Genomic DNA, 19,502 nt, shown 5'->3' on the forward strand with positions numbered 1-19,502 from the left:
ATTGGTGAAGTGATTTGAGCTCAGTCAGGAATATAAGTGAAATTAGTTTGCAACTAAACAAACCAAAGTGCACGTGTTATTAATAAATGCAATGTTTTGCCTGCTGTTATATTTTTAGATAACTATTCGGGGCTGGAAACGCGCGCGCGAGGTCACGGCGCTTGTGACGTCACAGGTTGACTCCCAAACGTGCACACAAGTGCCCTTGTGTGCAGAAGGCATGATCTCGTGCACTACATAGAACACTCTTCTAAGGATCACGGAGCCATTTTGGGACGTGACCGCTTTCCCTGTGCAAGGGGGAAACAATGAAAGGCGCCTGTGCTCCGATTCCGGCCATTTGAATGGGCTGAGCTGTGGGTTAGGATCTGCGGCGTGTCTCCATTTTCTTGATAACAATTAGTATTATAATCAGAATAATAATAATAGTGCATTACAGCATGAGTAGAGTAGTCAGTGCTGTATGAAGCTTTGTGTCTCATCGGGGTGTGTTTGCAACAAAACCGTCCAAGTTCAACTTTTGTAAAGCGGGTGAGTGTCCGGGATCTGGAAACAACACAACACACGGTGCTGCGCGAAATCTGATTAGTGCTGGACACCATGGAACATCCTGATCACTGGAGACCCTTGTGTTTTAATGCACTTGCTGTGGATTGGGGTCATCTGGAGCACAGTGTTAGCCTTGTTCAGGAGCGCTCGTGCTGAAAACACGGTTGTTTGCTTTGCTTATCTGCAGGCTAACCGAGGAAACTTCACTAGGAATACCAGTGTGTGTGTGTGTGTTAGTTAATGTGCATGCTTCTCTATGAACTTGTCTCCATGCACTAATTGTCCAGACACTGTGTTCGACCAGCAAAGTTATTTGTTTATTTTTTTTATATGTCAGCTTTTTTGTTTGTAGACTTTGTGTAGTGGCATGCTCAGACTGTAGACACGGGATGGTGGGGAAACTGTGTTGCCAACTTTTTTGTTTGTTTGGTTTTCAGGGAAAGTAGGTAATGCATGTCCAAAAAGTTATTAGAAGTCGCCGGATGACGTCACAGACGTCTGATTCGCAGTATTCACTGATTATTTTTGCAAAGTGTGACAGGAGTGAGGAAGATTTTCTGATGACACTTAAAACAGAACAGAGTTATCAGAATAGAGAATGATAGATAGAATGATAATCTTGTTTGATTGTTTGTTTTTTTTGAGGGGGTGGATGGGGGCACTCCGGTTTCCTCCCCCAGTCCAAAGACATGCGCTGTAGGCTGATATCACACCGTCCAGGGTGTCCCCCGCCTTGTGCCCCGAGTCCCCTGGGGTAGTCTCCGGGCTCCCCGCGACACTGCGTAGGATAAGCAGTACAGAGGATGGATGGATGGATGGATGGATGGATGTTTGGGCACAGCACCACAGACTATTTATGTGTTTACAAAAGTCTAAAAGTTTCTTTCCAGAATGCAGACAAAATAAAGCAGTTGTAGTGAGCGGTCAGAGAAATGATGGAATGAAAGGATGGAATAGCTCGCTTTCATTACTTGTAAATATCACCATGGTGAGAGTTTAAAATGAAGAACAAAGGATTGAATGGGTGGGAAAAACAATAGTGCTCAGTGATCGGTATTTGGGACCAGTGGTGATTAGTGATTAGTCATTATCAAACGAAGGTCTTCAGTGATTGTTGGGAACAATGGTGATCAGTGATTGTTTGTTGGGAACAATGGTGATCAGTGATTGGTTGTTGAGAACAAAGGTGATCAGTGATTGGTTGGTGGGAACAGTGATGATCAGTGATTGGTTGGTGGGAACAGTGATGATCAGTGATTGGTCATTGACAAACAGTGGTGATCAGTGATTGGTTTTTGGGAATGGCTCATGCAAGCGCAGCTTAGTCAGGCTTTACACAGTGCTCTCAACTTGTTTAACCAGCAGCTGTGATGTGAGCAGGAGCGCCATATCAAGTACAGCGCAGTTACGAATGTCTGCTTAAAAAGATGCAAGATTTGTCACTAGGCCATTTAAAATTTTTTTAAATAAAGTCACTAAAGTGGTCTAAAATTCACCAAATCTAGTGACAGAGATTTTATTTTAGCAACACTGGGCAAAAGCACAGTAAGAGGGGACTGCAGGTGCAGAATATCTGAACTGTTCCCTGGTGCAAAATGATCAATGATGGCTGCTTAATGACATTACATGATTGCCTTCATAGTTGTTCTTGCATGAACTGCACAGGAGTGATAAAGTTTTCTGAGATGGGGTTCGAGGTGAGAGTTCGGGTGATGATGTGGGGCGACGAGGCTGTGTTTAAGGCTGGCGGCTGCCACCCTGTGCCACTCATATGATCAAACCCTTCCTTCGGTCAGAAACTTGAGCGTTCTTTAAGAGGGGAAAGTTGGATTGAAGTTGACTGTTGACTTACACTGTACAAATTTCGGCCCTTATTATTCAAGCTCACTTTGAAGAATGTTTATTTAAGCCTGTTGTTTGCATTAGCACGTTATCTAACCAGCATAAGGGGAAAAAAAACCTAATTGGATTATTGCAATTATCTAACCAGTGTATGAAAAAAAAGTTTTTTTTATCACACTTCATTATATTATACCAACAGAACAATATCAATATTTACTATAACCATGTTTATTTATATGCAAATCATGTGTATATTTAGTTTATTGTTAAATATAGTCAGAATTAGACTGTAAATAAATGAATAAACATCTCACCACATGAAGCAAACCAAACAGACCTTTAAGCCCAGGGGCAGCATTAGGAATTCGCAGCCCTCTCACAGGTCAGTGCACTGGCCCCTCACTCCAAATAATGCCCATTCCCTAGAGTCCCCTTAACCTCCTTGTGTACTCAGGGCTCTTGGAAGCACATCACTGATTAAAATTCGTGGTTGAAATCTCTAAGAATTCATGATTCATTTTGATGTCGATTCAAGATGCCACAATGTGATCAGAAAACATTTCTTTATGCATCTTCAGTTTTTTAGGTTTGTAGCATACGTTTTTTTCCTGCCTTTAAAACCTAATGTTATCATTTTTATCCAACATGAAAAAGGCTTAATGTGTTTATATATGACATTACATATCCTTAATAGGCATTTAATTTAAAACACTTATGCATACACTATGTAAAAGTCCACACGAAACACATTTTGTGTATCGATGCAGAATTGTTCTAGAGAATCATGATGCTTCTAGAAATCAGTGATGCTTCATGTCCCTAAATAAAATGCAATCAGTTGTATTTAATAATTCATCACCTCCATGAAATGTTAATTTCTGTTGCTGTACTTGGTTTTTGGATGCCAGAAAGCCAATAAACAATCTTGGGATTTATTTCAGATCTGTCTGGACTTGTTGGAATCTGCATGGACTAAAATGAAAAGCCTAAAAGCGAAGTTCAGGAAGACTGATGTAAGTATGGGGTGTGTGTGTGTGTGTGTGTGTGTGTGTGTGTGTGTGTGTGTGTGTGTGTGTGAGAGAGAGAGAGAGAGAGAGAGAGAGAGAGAGAGAGAGTCATATTAAACATGAAGCTTACATCCAGGAAGCTGGTAACTCAGTGAAAGTCTATCCTTGTTTTAAAGCATCTAGACAACTTTCCTGAGTTTCTTGGTATCTTGATATCTGCTGGTCTTTTGAGTGTGTAATTGGATGGAATTAATGGTTTTGGTGGTCTTGAGTCGGCAAAAAGCCGACGCTATCTTGTTACACCTCTGATTGGTTTTACTTGAAGAAAATGTTTGATGTTAGAAATGGGCAGTTTCATATGATTCCAATTTTGCAATAAATCACGGTACACCGTAATGGAAATAGGTTCCTCAGGAGTTCTTTGGATGGATGAGCATGAGGGATGCACTGAAAGTTTGGACATCAAAAATGGCCAAAATGACCCTTGATGCAACGGAACAAAAAACTAATTAATAAAATGGTTTCCCAGTAAGTGTCCTTGAAATTTCCATTTCAGACAATTTTCTTTTTTTAAAAAAAGGTTTCCTTTGGAGCTCTCACTAATGGAGAAACTCTTTCTTGTAAGGTTCTACATAGAACCTTTAAGGATGGACAAACCCGAGAACCCTTATGAGTTCTAGATCTACACATTCTACCTTTCTTTTTTCTCTCTTTTAAAATTAATCAAACACACAGTGTGTACATTTTTCTGTCCTGAAGCCATTTCCGTGTCGGAAAACTTAAAGCTACAGCTTTACCTCTGACTTCTACAGAGTGCTGACACTGGAGACTCCTTCCATAAATGTTAAATAAACCTCTCCTTATATTTTAGTAATTTTGAACTGTAATATGATAGGGTAATAGGCAATTATTCTGATATGAAAATTTAATATTGGCACATGCCTAAATAAATAAATATGACCCACTGTAAATTTGATACTCATTTATCATGACGTCCGTCACAGGAAAAATGCAGTGTATACCAGCTTCCTGTCACGTGAACAACTCGAGACAGACGTGTGTGTGTGTGTGTGTGTGTGTGTGTGTGTGTGTGTGTGTGTGTGAGTGTGTCTGTCTCAGAGCTGAGTTATGCCTGGGAGTGTCTTTGCTACACTGGGGATTTTTTTGTCTTCCAACAAAAGGGAGAAAAGAATCTGAAAGGAAGTGACTTGTTTCCACCATGGGTGATTCAGCCGTTATTTCGGTAACCATGATGATGCGTCATCACACACCACAGTGACTGCAGGGGAATTTGCTGGGCTCAAATTTAAACTCATAATAATGTTGGTTTTGGCCTGCCAGGCCGTCGCCGTTCAGGCTTGGTCACAGTGTAAAGATTGTGGCGGCGTTCTGTGTGTGATTAAGAAATCACAGCATTCAGTAAAAAAAGTGAAGCCTGGAACAGAAACAGCCTCCAGTGTTATCAGTGTGATTCAGACATGCAGCCAGTTGATATCTAAAGAAAAACTCCCTCACTTTCAGTATCCGTTTTATCCTGGACAGGGATGTGGTCCTTATCCGGGAACACTGGGCGTGAGATGGGAGTGCACCCTGGATGGGATGCCAGACCATTGCAGGGCACCGTGCACCGTACAATCTCTGTGGACATGGGGAGAACATGCACAGAAACTCCACACAGTTAGGATCATATCAGGAACTGTGCAACAATGCAGATGGTCTTTTATACCATAGTGCTGAATTCTGGATTCTGATTGGTCAGAAGCAGAAATCACGAAGTGAAGTGACTTGTGGCCAAGTATGGTGACCCATACTCAGAACACACACCCGGAGCAGTGGGCAGCCTTTTTTGCTGCGGCGCCCAGGGAGCAGTTGGGGGTTCGGTGCCTTGCTTGGTATTGAGGGTGGGAGAGAGCGCTGGTCATTCACCTACAGGACCTGAGACCTGAACCCACAACCTTCAGGTTCACCTTCGGGTTGCAAGTCCGATTCTCTATCCATTAGGCCACGACTGCCCCCAGGCTAATATTAATGCACTTGTTCTAATACATTATCATTTCCAAAGTAACTACTCATTTGTAGGGCTGTGGATGTTCCATATAATCTAAGCTTAATTATACACAGATTTTTTTTTGTAATTTTTTGTAACAGTCAGAGGTAAAGCCGTAGTTGTAGCTTTTCCGTCACGTCTTCAGGACAGAGGAGTTTACTCACAGGCTATGTCTTATCGTATGCTTGTCTTATTAACTTGAAGAGAGAGGAAAAAGAGAGGCTGGTGAGGGAACGACTATTTATCTGCTATAACATATAAGTGAGAACAGGAGCTAACTTGTTTCATGGATGTTCTGCAACATTAAATGTAACTATAAAAGGAGAAAAAGTATGACACATCGTTCTTTAATAAATAATAAATTGCTGTGAAATCTATCAACTTTTGGGGTGGTAACTCCGCTTCATTAAACCACCTTGTTGTTGATTAAACAAGGCACGTTTTTTTCCCCTTTATTTATCAGATATTTGTCTCATTTAATCAAACACGATATGGATTAGACCATTTTATATTTCTTTGTTTTGTCTATGTTATATATGTATATACAATATCAATATATCAATATTGAATAAAAATTCTTGCCCTGAGAGTTTCAGATGCTAAAAGCCTAAAAAATTTGTTGATTAATCCCTTGTGTCAGTTGGATATCAGAACGAGTGCATTAATATTAACATGTGCTTTGCAGCTGCACTACTATCAGAGCTGCTCTTGTAGAAAATTCATCAGCAGCTTCTAACCAATCAGAATCCAGTATTTAACAGCACACCACCCAACAGTGCTATTAATTTTTGCCATAGTGTCATTTTAGTATCAGTGTCAGAAGTATTAGTTAAAATTATTAAGGCTGGTTGAACAAGTAGAAAATAGTGTAATTAGATTTTAAAGTGGAATTAAAGAATCTCAGTCTTGTGATTATATAAACCAGCTGTTTTCATTATTTCTTGCTCGCATTTTCCCTTTAAAGAGCTCAGGTTATATCCCGAGAGTATTACCTTTTCCTTTATTTTTAGCCGATTTGCTCCAAACAGGCTCGGTTTAACTGAGCAGCAGCTGGAATTAATATGGAAGCGTAACATGGTAAACCCTCCATGAATACACTGAACTAATTTATTCGAGCTCGGCGGTTAAAGGAAGCCGAGACGTGGAGACGCTCCTACAGAAAGCCTCTGTCTTTGATTTCTTTGAGTGTGTTGCCAGTTTAAAAGCCTCGTTCCTGCAGCATGCGGCTCAGGGCACGCTTTGGAAAAAGAACAGTGATGAGACGGAGAAAGAAAATATCCTGTGGGTTCTATTCAGGGAGGGTTTGTGTAAGCTCAAAATTGTTGTGGAATTTCTTTTCGCGCCAAACATTCGTTCTTTGGGCAAAACAGGAGATCAGTGAGGCCAGTACAAATAATGAGAGCAGCCAGATGCCAAGTCGATCCTGTAACACTGGTTTTTACATATTAGATTCAGACAACAGAATGTCTGTATTATCATTATTATTATTATTATTATTATTATTATTATTGTTGTTGTTATTGTTATTGCAACGGCTTCAAGAGCGCTTTCATTACGTCTCTTGGCTCTGGTTCAGATGGACCCCTTTCCAGCATCTTGGCCTCTTATAATTCCTGGATTTCAACGAAAGCACTTTAAAAAGGTGTGGTGCAAAATTAAAGGATAATGGGGGTGAAAATTAAAGGCAAAAATGCGTTGTGAAATATGAACGTGCCTGTTATTTTACTTGTACCACGGCTCCGAATTCTCGAATCTGAAGGTGTGGATTAATTTTCTATAACATCGGCTCTAACAGTAGTTCCAGTTGTAATTCAAATCATTTGTTTTTATCAATGTGCTCGTTCTAATAGCTTAACATTTCTATAGTAACATCTCATTCACTGGGACTCATTCACATAATAATAAACATATTAAAAACGTGCCGTATAACAAGGAAATACACATACTTATGGTGACGTTTTCTGTCAGGGGATTTATTTAACATTTGAGAAAAGAGTCTTGAGAGAGGAAAGTGTGAGGCTGGTGAGGAAATGTTTGTTTACAGCTGCTATAATGGAAGTAAGAACAGGAAATAACTTTGCACACCGCACAGCGTTGTGTAGCAACCTTAAATGTAACCATAAACAGATAAAAAGTACAATGTATTGTTCATTAATAAGGTAAAAGTTGTAGTTGTTGGCAAATTGCAGTGGTATAAGGGGAACAAAACTATTATTGTATGTGCTGTTTTTGAAAAAAAAAAAACAACTTCAGGGTGGTACCAGTAACCCTGATCGTTATACAACCTCGTTGTGTTTTATCCCTTACGTATTACACTGCTTTATGTTTTTAACTACGGTTGTGTGTTCATGCCTTCAAGTGCAAAATCCTACTTTGCAGATCCTTATATAGCTTATAAAAGAACAAAAGCAAACGATTTAATCCCCCACACCAGTGAGCACCAATGAGACAGATGGGTTAAATGATTCACCATCATGAGTTTTATAAAAGTATTCGCTTCTTTAGAGTTATAAATCCTCCTACGCGGCCTTTTTTTTGTTATATATTGTGAAGTTGGCAGTTACGTTAACAGGATTAAACATGTGTCCAGTGAATTCTTATTCATTAACGACAAAACAACTGTTTGGTTTTGGTTAATTTATACTGACAAAGTGAATAAACATGGGCTCCAGATGTGCACCAAATAAGGCTGTATTGTGGCGTGTGCTAGCAGTGCATGAAACATTTGGTTTGTATCACTGTAAAGCTACAACAAAAAGGATTTTTTTGTTGAAAAGGAAAAAAAAACCATGGTTATTGATTCAGAGTAGAAAAAGGTCCTCTTTAACCTGATAGATCGCCCTAACAGTCCTGTAAAAGCAATTCACAGTCCTCTCGAAAATGAGAGGAAATTTGCATATGTATGTCATACACCAGCTCTGATGCATTAAATGGTATTACATCCTAGCTGAAAGAAGTCCTGCTACACGGTGACTGGCAGGAGCTGCAGCCAATCAGAACAGAAAGAGCATGAAAGAATAGGATATTGTACTACAAGAGGGAAACAGAATCTGAGTTTTAGATTTTTTTTTCTGTAATTTACCTGTAAAGCTGGTGAATGAGAGTTAGTAGGGATGCATCAATGCCATTTTTTTTTCAGTCCGAGTATGAGTACAAGCAAAAGTGTTTTTTGGGACTTGCTTATACCAGTTCCAATACCAGACTCCTCTCTGCTGCATTTCCTTATGAGCTACTGGCAGAGCAACAGTGCACTTTGATTTTAATCTGTTTTGGCAACTCCAGCATTCATTTATCAGTTATGAGTCAGTGTATATTTTTTTTCAGAGATATTAATGATTTCATATTTAATAATTCATGCAATAAGCCTTCTTTGAAAACTACCAAATCCTTCGCTGAAAACCACCTTACTCTCAGCCAAGCAATATAAATCTCCCGTTCGCTATTTACTGAGATGTTTGTTTTGCTGAACTGTCATGCTAACACGACAGACTGCATGTAAAGTGCAACCCAAAAGAAGTATAAAGTTGACGTTGCTCCTATTGCTCCTGAGGTTTCTTCATTAATTAAGCCTGATTGTTTGTCTGTAGGGATTTGCCGGCTGTAATTATAAAACTGTTCACCTGAAAGCTTGACGAGACCGTCACGGAACAGTGATTAACCTGTATACTTATGTTTATTTTGTTTCCTCATGGTTTAAAATGAGGGTCATAGCATACACACACTTTACTTTGCAGTTTCAGGTTGCACAATCATGAAATCTTAGTAGATTATAATTTTCAGTACAGTTCAGAGTACAGAAAAAGTGTAGCTTTGTGATTTTGGCTTTTACCATTAATCAGACATCACTGAACATTTTATTTAGCTCAGTTTGTTTCCCTGGATTAACTGGTGGCCATGAAAAGCGTGCATGTGTGTGTTTATGCACTTAGACTGCATGGCTCATTCCTTTAAAACATTAGCAAGTTGATTTTAAATGAAGTGTATTAGCTTACATTAGTTAGCTTAGATGGAGTAGGTTTGCAGTAGAGAAGAGCATTTTTTATACTTCAGAAAAGTGTTGCCATACAGCTGTAAGTAAAAGATGTTTCATTTTCATTCTGCTGAAATTCCTCGTCGTCAATGATCGTGACTGGAACAGCATGCTGGGTAAGAACTGTTGTTTTCACTCACCTGTCTCTCTAGGTATTTTTTTTCTCACCTAGCCCGCATTTGTTGCTAGAAATAAACTCCTTGTGCTGATGTTTATATGCAGAAGTTTTCTCAGGTTAGTTGTATTGTAGGAGGATGCTGTAGTTCCTCTTCTTGATCATTTCACACAGTACAGTTTGCAGTCTGCTTTGCTTTGATCATTAACCGTGAAACACATCCAGATCGCTGTCATTTCATGTTGTATGTTCATTAGCTGGAAAGCCTCACGTCACATAATAGCATCTGGTATCGAATGTTGGTATTGGGCATCTTTTATAAATACGAATACATGAGCTCAGCATCAGGAGGCAAACCTAATAGTCAGATAATTTACCCCTGTTGGGGGAATTTGTGTCATTAGCCAGTTGTTAAACTGGTCTTGCTAGTTGGCTAGTTGCTAACATGGTGTATTATTGCATCTAAAATTGAGCAAGAACAAATTGATTGACACTTCTGTTCATTCCTGGTGTGTGAAATTTTGACAGATATCTGTCTATTCTCTAAACTGTTTTAGCTACCGTCAGCCTTGACTGTGGCAAAGTGGCTAATGGGTGGCTCTGGAGTCTTTTTCTGTACTTTATGCACTTCAAACTCAAGTACTCAGCTACTTTTAAGACACTTCCATGGCTTTACATACATTAACTTAATATATGTCTACTTTTATATGTTTAAATTCTTGTCTATAAGAATATACTTGTACACAAAAAGCCACTGTAACCAATCATATAATTGTAACTGTACAAATAACACAGCTCAGTTACTGAAAGGTTTACCTGTTGTTGTTGTTGTTGTTGTTATTATTATTATTATTATTATTATTATTATTATTATTATGTTGGTTTGTTTTTTTGCCAAATTTCAGTTGTTGGAAAATGTATTTGATGGGATTGTAAGAGTAGAAGCATTAAATAAACATTCATGGTTTGTTTGTTGTGTTGTCATGATTGATCATCATGACTCTTCCAAGTACTCGAGTGCTTGTTCCTGTCCCAAGTCATAATTCTATGAAGGAAGTGTGCATCCTACAAAGCAGAGAGTGCAAGTGCACGGCATCACTAGACAAGTGAGAGAAATGCACAGGATGACATTTAAATATCTGTAGGCATCTGCTGTGCTTACAGAATAACATTACAGATTAAGATAACATTAAGATAACATAAGAGTTCTAGTTGAAGGGAAAAAAGTGTGTTCATGGGAGGAAATGGAGGAAGCAACCTTTCTCACAGTTCGCTGTCTTAACTGACTGTCAAGTCCTCTTACAGTTAAAATCTACAGGGTATCTAAAAAGTCTCCATACATAGGGGAAATTAACACTTTTTAACAAACTGTAACATTGTTTACAAGACCTACTCTACGTGATTGCCAATTCTTTGTAAACTCACACAGAGTCATCTCTTCCACTCATGATGAACTCGTGTTAACACATCTGGTGTTATGCATGTAATTGCACTAACCTTGTGACAGCTTCCTGATCCAGCCATGAGAATGATTTCAATATGATCTTTTGTCTAAGGCATTCTTACAGGCTATCTGGAGAGAGAGGAAAAAAAATTATATATATATATATATATATATATATATATATATTATATATATATATATAAAATGTATATAATGTTTTGAAATAAAACAATCAAGATGTGATCGAAGTGTAGACTTTCAGCTTTATTTTAAGAGGTTCCACAAAAATATGGCATTTACCATTTAGGAACTACAGCCATTTTCAACAAAGTACCTCCATTTTCAGGGGCTCAAAGGTATTTGGACAAAGTGACATAATTGTAAATATAACCATAATTTTAATACTTGGATGAAAATCCTTTTCGGTCAATGACTGCCTGAAGTCTGGAGTACATGGACATCACCAAGTTTCCACTGAGTTTCCTCCCTGGAGATGCTTTGCCAGGCCTTCACTGCAGCCACCTTCAGTTGCTGCTTGTTTGTGGTTCTTTCTGCCTTCAGTCTTGTCTTCAGTAAGTGAAAAGCATGCTCTATTGGGTTGAGATTAGGCAACTGACTTGGCCATTGAAGAATATTCCATTTCTTTGCCTTCAAAAAGTCTTGAGTTGCTTTCACAGTATGTTTAGGGTCATTATCCACCTGCACTGTGAAGTGGCGACCTCTCAGGTTTGTAGCGTTTGGCTGAATGTGAGCAGAGAGTATATAAACTAAGTATGAGAAATTTTGGAAGACATTTTGCTAATAATTGCTAATTTCCCCTATGCATGGTGACATATGAGACACACTGTATGTCTCAACCACTTTTTTTTTTTTTTCCCTAAAATACTTTTGCATAAATCTCTGAATATAGCCCAAAGCTGTCAAAAATATTGTAAATAATGTCTGAGTATGTGTTCGGTTTTTATTTACATATTTATTTATTTTCCATGAGTTAAAAAAGAACAGAAGTCCAGATTCCAAAAGGTGCACAAACCTTCTCAGAGCCCTCTTTCGGATTTCATATCCGTGTAAAATGTAGCATCCTGAGCGTATGCTTGGTTTGTAATATGAGCTGTGTTGATTTTGCAGCACATGACCTCCTCTGTGGGTCGCGTGGGTGAGGAGTGTTGACGTCTCTGAGAGAATGCCTGAGAACCTTGGTTCCAATACAGGACATTTTTACATGCAGTTGACACACCAAACACCATCATGTACGTTTTTTTTAAACTGGAATGTAGTATAAAATATTATAATGTTTGTATGAGTTGAATGAAGAAAAAACAAGACAGAAATTTAATAAAACTATCAAACAGGAGTTGAACTCACTGATTAGACAAGGTTTAGATGGTACTAATGGGCGTGGCCTAATATTTTAGTGTGCACTTTTGATTGACAGCTCACAATTGAAAAGTCTGTCTGTGATGCCTCTCATGCAACTAAAAACAAAGGCACAGAATCAGGATTCAGCCTTCATGTAGCAACCACCCAAATATACTGTTACGCAGTAGCTATGCTTGCTAGGGTAGTTTTTGCTTCATGATCACTAGGTTAGCTTTCACTTGCTAGGTTAGTTCTGTTTTACTAGGTCATCTTTGGTTTGCCAGGTTAACTTTTGCTTACTGCGTCAGTTAGCTGTCGCTCACTAGGTCAGTCTTTGCTCGATTTGCTTTTGTTTGTTCTTTTGTTCAGAATAGAAAAGACTCTTAAATCGTAAATGCACGGTTTTGACCAAAGAGACAAACCACATCAGTCATGTGATTGGTGAGGGAGGAGCTTTACCCAGGCTCAGCCCTGCCCACTTTTCATCAAAAGGGGAGAAATTGTGAAGTTCATGGAGAAATGGGAGAATATAGTGACAGCAGATTGTCCCTGAGACCAACATTAACCTGATTAATGTGTGATCGTATATTTCACTTTAAAACACATTACAGTGAACAAGATGATATTTTGTTCTTCTAAAGCTACTTCATTTGCTAGGAATGTCACCCATGCTGCTTGAACCCTTTAACTGCATCTCTTTAGCCTAATGGTTGATAGACAGCTGAATATAAATCTCGGGTCATTAAACCCTGCCACATTAATTAGGATGTTTTTTTTCCTTTCCTGAACCTCCTGGCCTGTGCCCTGGGAATGTCGGATCATTTTCAGCTTCCCATCCGAGTGCATGTCTCTTCTCATTTGGAATGCAATCAAGCTGAAAGCTATTAATTAGTGTCCATGCTTTAAAGCATGTGAGACACTGTGCAGTCCCTCTGGTGCAGTGATGCCCTGAATCTGGGAATTCTGTATGAATCCTTAATGGATTTCTACAGCTTTAGTGGAATGTGGAGGAGTTCCTCCATATGTTTCGAGAATCTGGCCTCTTTGCTGCAAATCACAAATGTGACGCGCTGTGTGCATCAAACCGACAAAACATAAGGCAAATGCACAAAATTTTTTTAAAAGATCAGATTTCCTACTGCATAAAAATCATAGTCTCAAAGGGAGACACCAATGACGTTTAAAAAAAAAAAAAAAAAAAAACCTTGTTACTGAATGTTCAAAGATGAGCTGAAATCAAAATTAAGCAAAATTAGCTGATGTCTTTGTTTATTATTATATGAGTTGGGTGATATGGCAAAAAATATCATGATGATGAAGAGGAGTTATTTTCCTATAACAGCATGTCCTGAAGTGTTTTAGTCCTTATTAAAGAATGACACATCATACTTTTTATCCATTTATGGTTACATTTTATGTTGTGGAACTTCCATGAAGCAAGTTAATTTCTTGCATTATAGCAGATATAAACAGCCGCTCCTTCACCAGCCTCTAATTTTTCTCACTTTTGAAATTAATAAGAAAGAAATGCACTTATGTTACCTAGAAACTGGAAAGTGTAAACTCCTCTGTCCTGAAGACTTTCCTGTGTCAGAAAACTTATTTACAGCTTATTTACAGCTGACTGTTACAAAGTGCTGACACTGGAGATTCCTTCTATAAATGTTAAATAAATATCTCCTTATGGAAAACTTCACCAAATCAATGTTTAAACATGTTCTTTATTCCATTTCTATGGAGTGTCCATACTGTGAAATTTGCCGTTACTATAGAAACAGTAACGAGAGCATTAATATAAACCTGTGATTTGTAGCTGTACTGCTGTCAGAGCTGCTGTTACAGAAAATTAATCAACACCTTAATCAGAATTCAACAGTGCTGTAGTTTACAGAGGCTATAAGATGCAGAATCACATTTTCTCTCACGCTTTGCGCTTAGCCGTCCAATGTGACGCTAATCCTCTTTATCCTTTGTCCTGGATTGACGCCTTTCACTGTGCTGACCTTAAAGAGAGCAAAGCTTTGCCGTGCTCTTACCCTGGTGATGTGGGCATCAAAAATAGCAACTTTCTTAATGACAGGACCAGGTGTAAATAAATTTGTATAAACACCTGACAGCTTGAAAATGTATTCCTTTAAATAGCATCAAGCGTTACAGTTCATGAGTCATGAATGCTGGAGCTTATTTTAACTTGGTTTAAATGAAGAAGGTGAATTAGCATTATGCATACTGGGTCGTGTTAATCGGAGGTTACTACCATCCAAACATTATCAGCCATATTAGCATATGTGGTTGATTTTAACAAACAAACAAAAATAAATCTTTGTTTTATTTATATATATATATATATATATATATATATATATATATATATATATATATATATATATATATATATATATATATATATATTACACACACACATCTCATTTTCTACACATGTAGTCTAGTTTCCATTCATTGTTTTGTTAGCTGCATTAGCATTTTTGTTCAAATGTTTGTTTAAACAAAAATATATTTTCATTGTTTATTAATGGAACTCAAATAGAAATAGCTAATTTTATTAAAAGTGATAGAACGTGAAAGGTCACCAATGAATGGAAGCTGGTAGACATGTTCCATGTGCATCATGCTAAGTGGTGCTTACAAGCTTTCTTTTGTTGTTAGCCACATAGCATGTTTGGTTTAGCCATTCATTTGGAAACTGTTGTTGTTATTTAATTGAAGAAGTATTTTTATAGACTTAACAACAATAATGCTAATGTTGCTACCAAAAACTAAAGTAAATGGCCACCAATTAGCTTGTAGCTAACAATATTAATTAAAGCTAGTAGCCACCAATTAACAAGATTCCTGAAATGTCAGGCAAAAATGCTAAAGCTGCTAACAATGACTCAAAGTGAATAGTCACCAGTTAGCACTATGCACATGAAGTTATGCTAATCAGTGGATACTTGTTTGCAATCAACGTCAATCACATTACCATGTTTGCTCAAACCATTACGTAGATAAGTTTAATTTTTTTGAATGAACTTTCCTCAAACTTCTCAAACTTGATTCAAAATTCAGAACAAATTACCAAGCTAAGAAGAACGCCTGCAGATGTTCTAGTGGTGCTCATTAGAATGTACCGTCTGGTGGAGCTCCTGTGCAGAAGGTCCCGCATGGGGACCAATCAGGATTGCACAGCTGGACAAGCCTTGCTGATCAATCCTATAACCTGGAGCTAAAGCCTCAGGCGACCAATCAGAATGGAGCAGATCAGAACAGCGATGAGACGAGAGAGAATGTGTACTAATGCTATGTTCGAGGTGAGGTTGCAACTTGTAATTCCCCACTACAACCTTTAAAATCCACCGAAAATGCCCCCTCAAGTTGAAATTTCAACTTGTCCACTTGGGTAGTCTTCTCAACTACCAGTTCCTTCCCTGTTCAGCATGACCGCACACTGTGAACAGTGTGAAGTCACCCTTATTTACTTTTAAATTAGTTTATAGCAGTATTGACTTTAGATTTGTTAATATACAGACCCAGTGCTTGGTTAAATCTATAATGTTGACCACACTGATCGCTGTTTTGAGAAGGTAATAATCAACTTTAGAGTTATCACTAATGTTAGCTGGTTAGCTTGCTGCTAAGCTACTTGCTATTGTCTGCTGGCTATCTTGTTGTTAACACTACTCGCTATTGTCTGCTGCTGTTGCTGAATTGCGATTTGAGTCTGAAATGTTGCATGACGTGTAACGTTTGCTATAGTAGAACAGCACCAATATGTATGTGCTCTGACAGAGCAAACAAAATACACGCTTTCATGGAGGCGTGCATGTAACCCCCCACCCCCCATTTCTCATGTCGAACGTCCCAAAGTGGGAATTGATGTTGTTACAAATTGCAAATTACCACTTACAAAGCCCCACAAACGCAGCATAACCCAATGCTGCTGCCTGGCAGCTTCCGCACATTCACAGAATCGTGTGTAAGTGAACCCTAGACATGGATGTACGATCCTTCCTGCATGTGGCCTGTTCATTAATTGCAAATCATCGTAGGACATGTGAATGAGCACATCGACTCGTCCTACACTCTAAAGGGTTCTTCAGTTGTCCCTCTGGTGGAGCTTTTAAGGTTCTATGTAGAACCTTACAACACGCTTGCTTAAAGAACCCTTGTGCAACCCCGTTTTTTAAGAGTGCATTAAATAAGTATGACTGTAAGTCAATACTATATATATCTTGACTGTTAGAAATTGGGGACCCTTTTTGGATGCTCTGGGTGATGTTCTGCTGTGAAACCTTGGGTCCTGATGTTCATGTGGATGTTAGTTTGTGGATGTTAGTTAGTTTATTAGCAGGATAATGTGCCCTGCCACACTGCAAAAACGTCTTGTGGAGTCCATGCCTCGACCGGTCAGAGCTGTTTTGGTGGCACAAGGGGACCTGCACAATATTAGGCAGGTGGTTTTAATGTTATGGCTGATCAGTATGTGTATATATACTATACATTCTTAAAAATTGGTTCTTCCTCTTGGGAACCTGTAAAGTTTTTACCTACCTACAACACAGTGTGAATGATTAGGTCTATATAAGTACTTCCACAATAAATATAGAGCTAAGAACCTTCAGTGAACTGCTGAAGAATCCCTGAAGTTTATCATACAGAGAGGTTTTAATGTAAATGGAGTAATAAAAGAACTACCAAAAGAAGCGTTAAAGAATCCAGGAAGAATTTTTTTTTTTTTGTCCTAAGAGTGCACCAAGATAGCTAACTGTTAAACGCCTAACAGTTTCTAGGTACTAAGAAGACCATATTTGTATTATGTGAAATAATTTGGACTCCCGATAATATGTATACTCTTTAGAAAAAAGGGTTCTTTAATGTTTCACTGGGTAATGAAGGGAATATAGAGCTATTTTCTTGCGTTAACCAGCATGAGCAATTTCACCAAAATGTTTAGGAGACATTTGCATTTTCAATAGATTTGTGTTAGGTGAGATCTTAAACACTCAAACAAGGAAACTAAATTAACTGATTTTATTGTGCAGTCCAGTTTTATGAAAAATTGAGTGGCATTTATTTTGACAGCCTTATTTTGACAGCATTCTTTTAATGACTGATCAGCAATTTATTGCCTACATTATTAGTTTTTTTTCTAGTATGCCCGTGTGCTGCTTTTAAAACAAAAATTAAGGACACATAAAGGATAAATTAAAAAGCACTGCAATCATGAGTCCTCAGATTCCTCCATGGCTTACACACCCTTCCGATGAGACACACTTCATGGTTTTAATGCTGCTGCATGAATCACTGTCTCCAAACTCCTCAGCATGGGTTTGCGGGAAGTTTTGACATGTTAAACCTGTTCGCCTGAGCCTTCTTAGTGATGCATCACACATTCAGACGCCAGACGCCAATTTAGGAAATCCATTTGAGTGCTCATATGTGATGCCATACTCCCTAACTGTCACCTCCTAGCCCCCATAAACATCAAAATGACATTGCTCGAGGCTGTGACAGAGCAGGAGAAACCCTCGCCGTGGTTTCCCTGCTAGTGCCTGAAATAAAACACTCGGTGCATGACACAGAGTTTCATTCCTCTTATACCATGGCAATTTTCCAACAATTACAACTTTTTATTTATTACAGAAAAACATATACTTTTTATCCATTTATAGTATGGAATGTCCGCGACACGTTATCACTTTTGTTATAGCAGCTATAAACAGTTGTTCCCTCACTAACCTTACTTTTTTCTCTCTTAAGGTTAGAGACAAAAAAACAAAGCTGCTTGTGTTAACGAGAAGCCAGAAACCTGTGTGAACCTATGCCACTGCTGGTCTTTTTAAAAGCAAAATGCTGTGAAACATGTGAAATGTGTGATTCATGGTTCTCAAAATGGGGTGGGTGAAGCATTATTAGGGGATTAAAGATTTGTTACAGAGGTGAAACCACAGCCCACCATTTTCAAAGGGTATTATATTTACAGGTCCTAGCACCAAAGGTGCTGGAACGCTGTTGCAATTGTTAGGATGATTCATAATCATCATCATCATCATCATCATCATGTAAACGATAGTGCAGACAAAACCATAAGTCTTAGAGGCATGGTCAACAGGTAATACTCTCTCTCTCGCTACTCAGGCAAGCGAGATGGGCTCGATAGGCCCAGTGGTGGCACTAGAGCGCAAGTGTTTGTTTGGTCCATTCTTTTTGCTCCTGATTCCTTGAGTTCTCCCAAACAAAAAAAGCCTCAAGAATTATTTGGCTCCATCCACTTAGATTTTTTTTGCTAATCTGCATAATATGCAAAACCTTCTCTTGCAAACTTGCCCTATGATTTTTGGCCTATCTTCATAAATTCAGTGTCAAACTACTCAGCAGAGTGTGGCGTTTAATAATTATCAAAAACATGTTGACATTTATAAACAATATGACCGTCATTTGTCAATCAATACTAACGAGGCAGAGCCTTATTTACTCAAACTGTTGTAACTCCTGAGTGTTTGCATAGATTCTGAGGTCTGAGGTCATATGCAAAGTCTGGGTTGTGGTCATACATACAAATTTGGTATGGTTCATCTATGTGCTCATCTGTAACTGGATATTTGATGACCTAATTAAATAAAAAGCATGGCCGCCATCAGCCAGTTAGTTTTCAGCAGGAGTTTGACAGGGTTAACACTGAGCTATCATCATGAAACTTGAATGGTAGGATCAGGTAATGACCCACTAGTAACTGATGCAGTCTCACTCAAATTGGCCACTGGGGGCGTTATTCAAACAAGCATATCTCTGGGGAAAATAAGACGTACAAAGAAATTTCTTCTTTAGCTTGATTCTTTTGCTTAGAGCAAGTTGCCCTTTGGACCCACACTCAAATTTGTGAACAGCTGTTGTGAACTAGTCCTACGACTTTTGGTCAATCTTCACAATATTGACGTTTAACTACTAGGGAGAGTTCAAACCTCAATAATTATCAAACACATGTTGACTTTTATAAACAATATGGCCACCACAAATCAATCAACTCTAAGGAGTTGGAGCTGGTTTATTCAAAAAGCTATAATTCATCATTGGACTTATGGATTTGAACCAAACTGAAAATACATGTT

The 19,502-nt window shown here is 38.4% G+C and overlaps 1 protein-coding gene across 7 annotated transcripts in view; it reads left to right on the forward strand.

Moving 5' to 3' along the window:
- The first annotated feature begins 261 nt into the window (after window positions 1-261).
- rai14 (retinoic acid induced 14) overlaps window positions 262-19,502 on the forward strand; it is a 68,187-nt gene continuing 48,946 nt past the window's right edge. For 3 of the 7 annotated variants that reach the window (XM_034311135.2, XM_026941139.3, XM_034311136.2), the window contains exons 1-2: window positions 263-531; window positions 3,333-3,404. In XM_034311135.2, the coding sequence (XP_034167026.1) occupies window positions 3,369-3,404 (36 nt within the window). In that variant the 5' untranslated portion in view covers window positions 263-531; window positions 3,333-3,368. Of the gene's footprint in view, window positions 532-571; window positions 2,774-3,332; window positions 3,405-19,502 lie in introns of those variants that run through there. The other 4 variants (XM_026941138.3, XM_053240060.1, XM_053240059.1 and 1 more) reach the window with 2 other exon arrangements.

This window comes from Pangasianodon hypophthalmus, chromosome 15 (assembly GCF_027358585.1).
Source record: "Pangasianodon hypophthalmus isolate fPanHyp1 chromosome 15, fPanHyp1.pri, whole genome shotgun sequence".
Lineage (NCBI taxonomy): Eukaryota > Metazoa > Chordata > Actinopteri > Siluriformes > Pangasiidae > Pangasianodon > Pangasianodon hypophthalmus.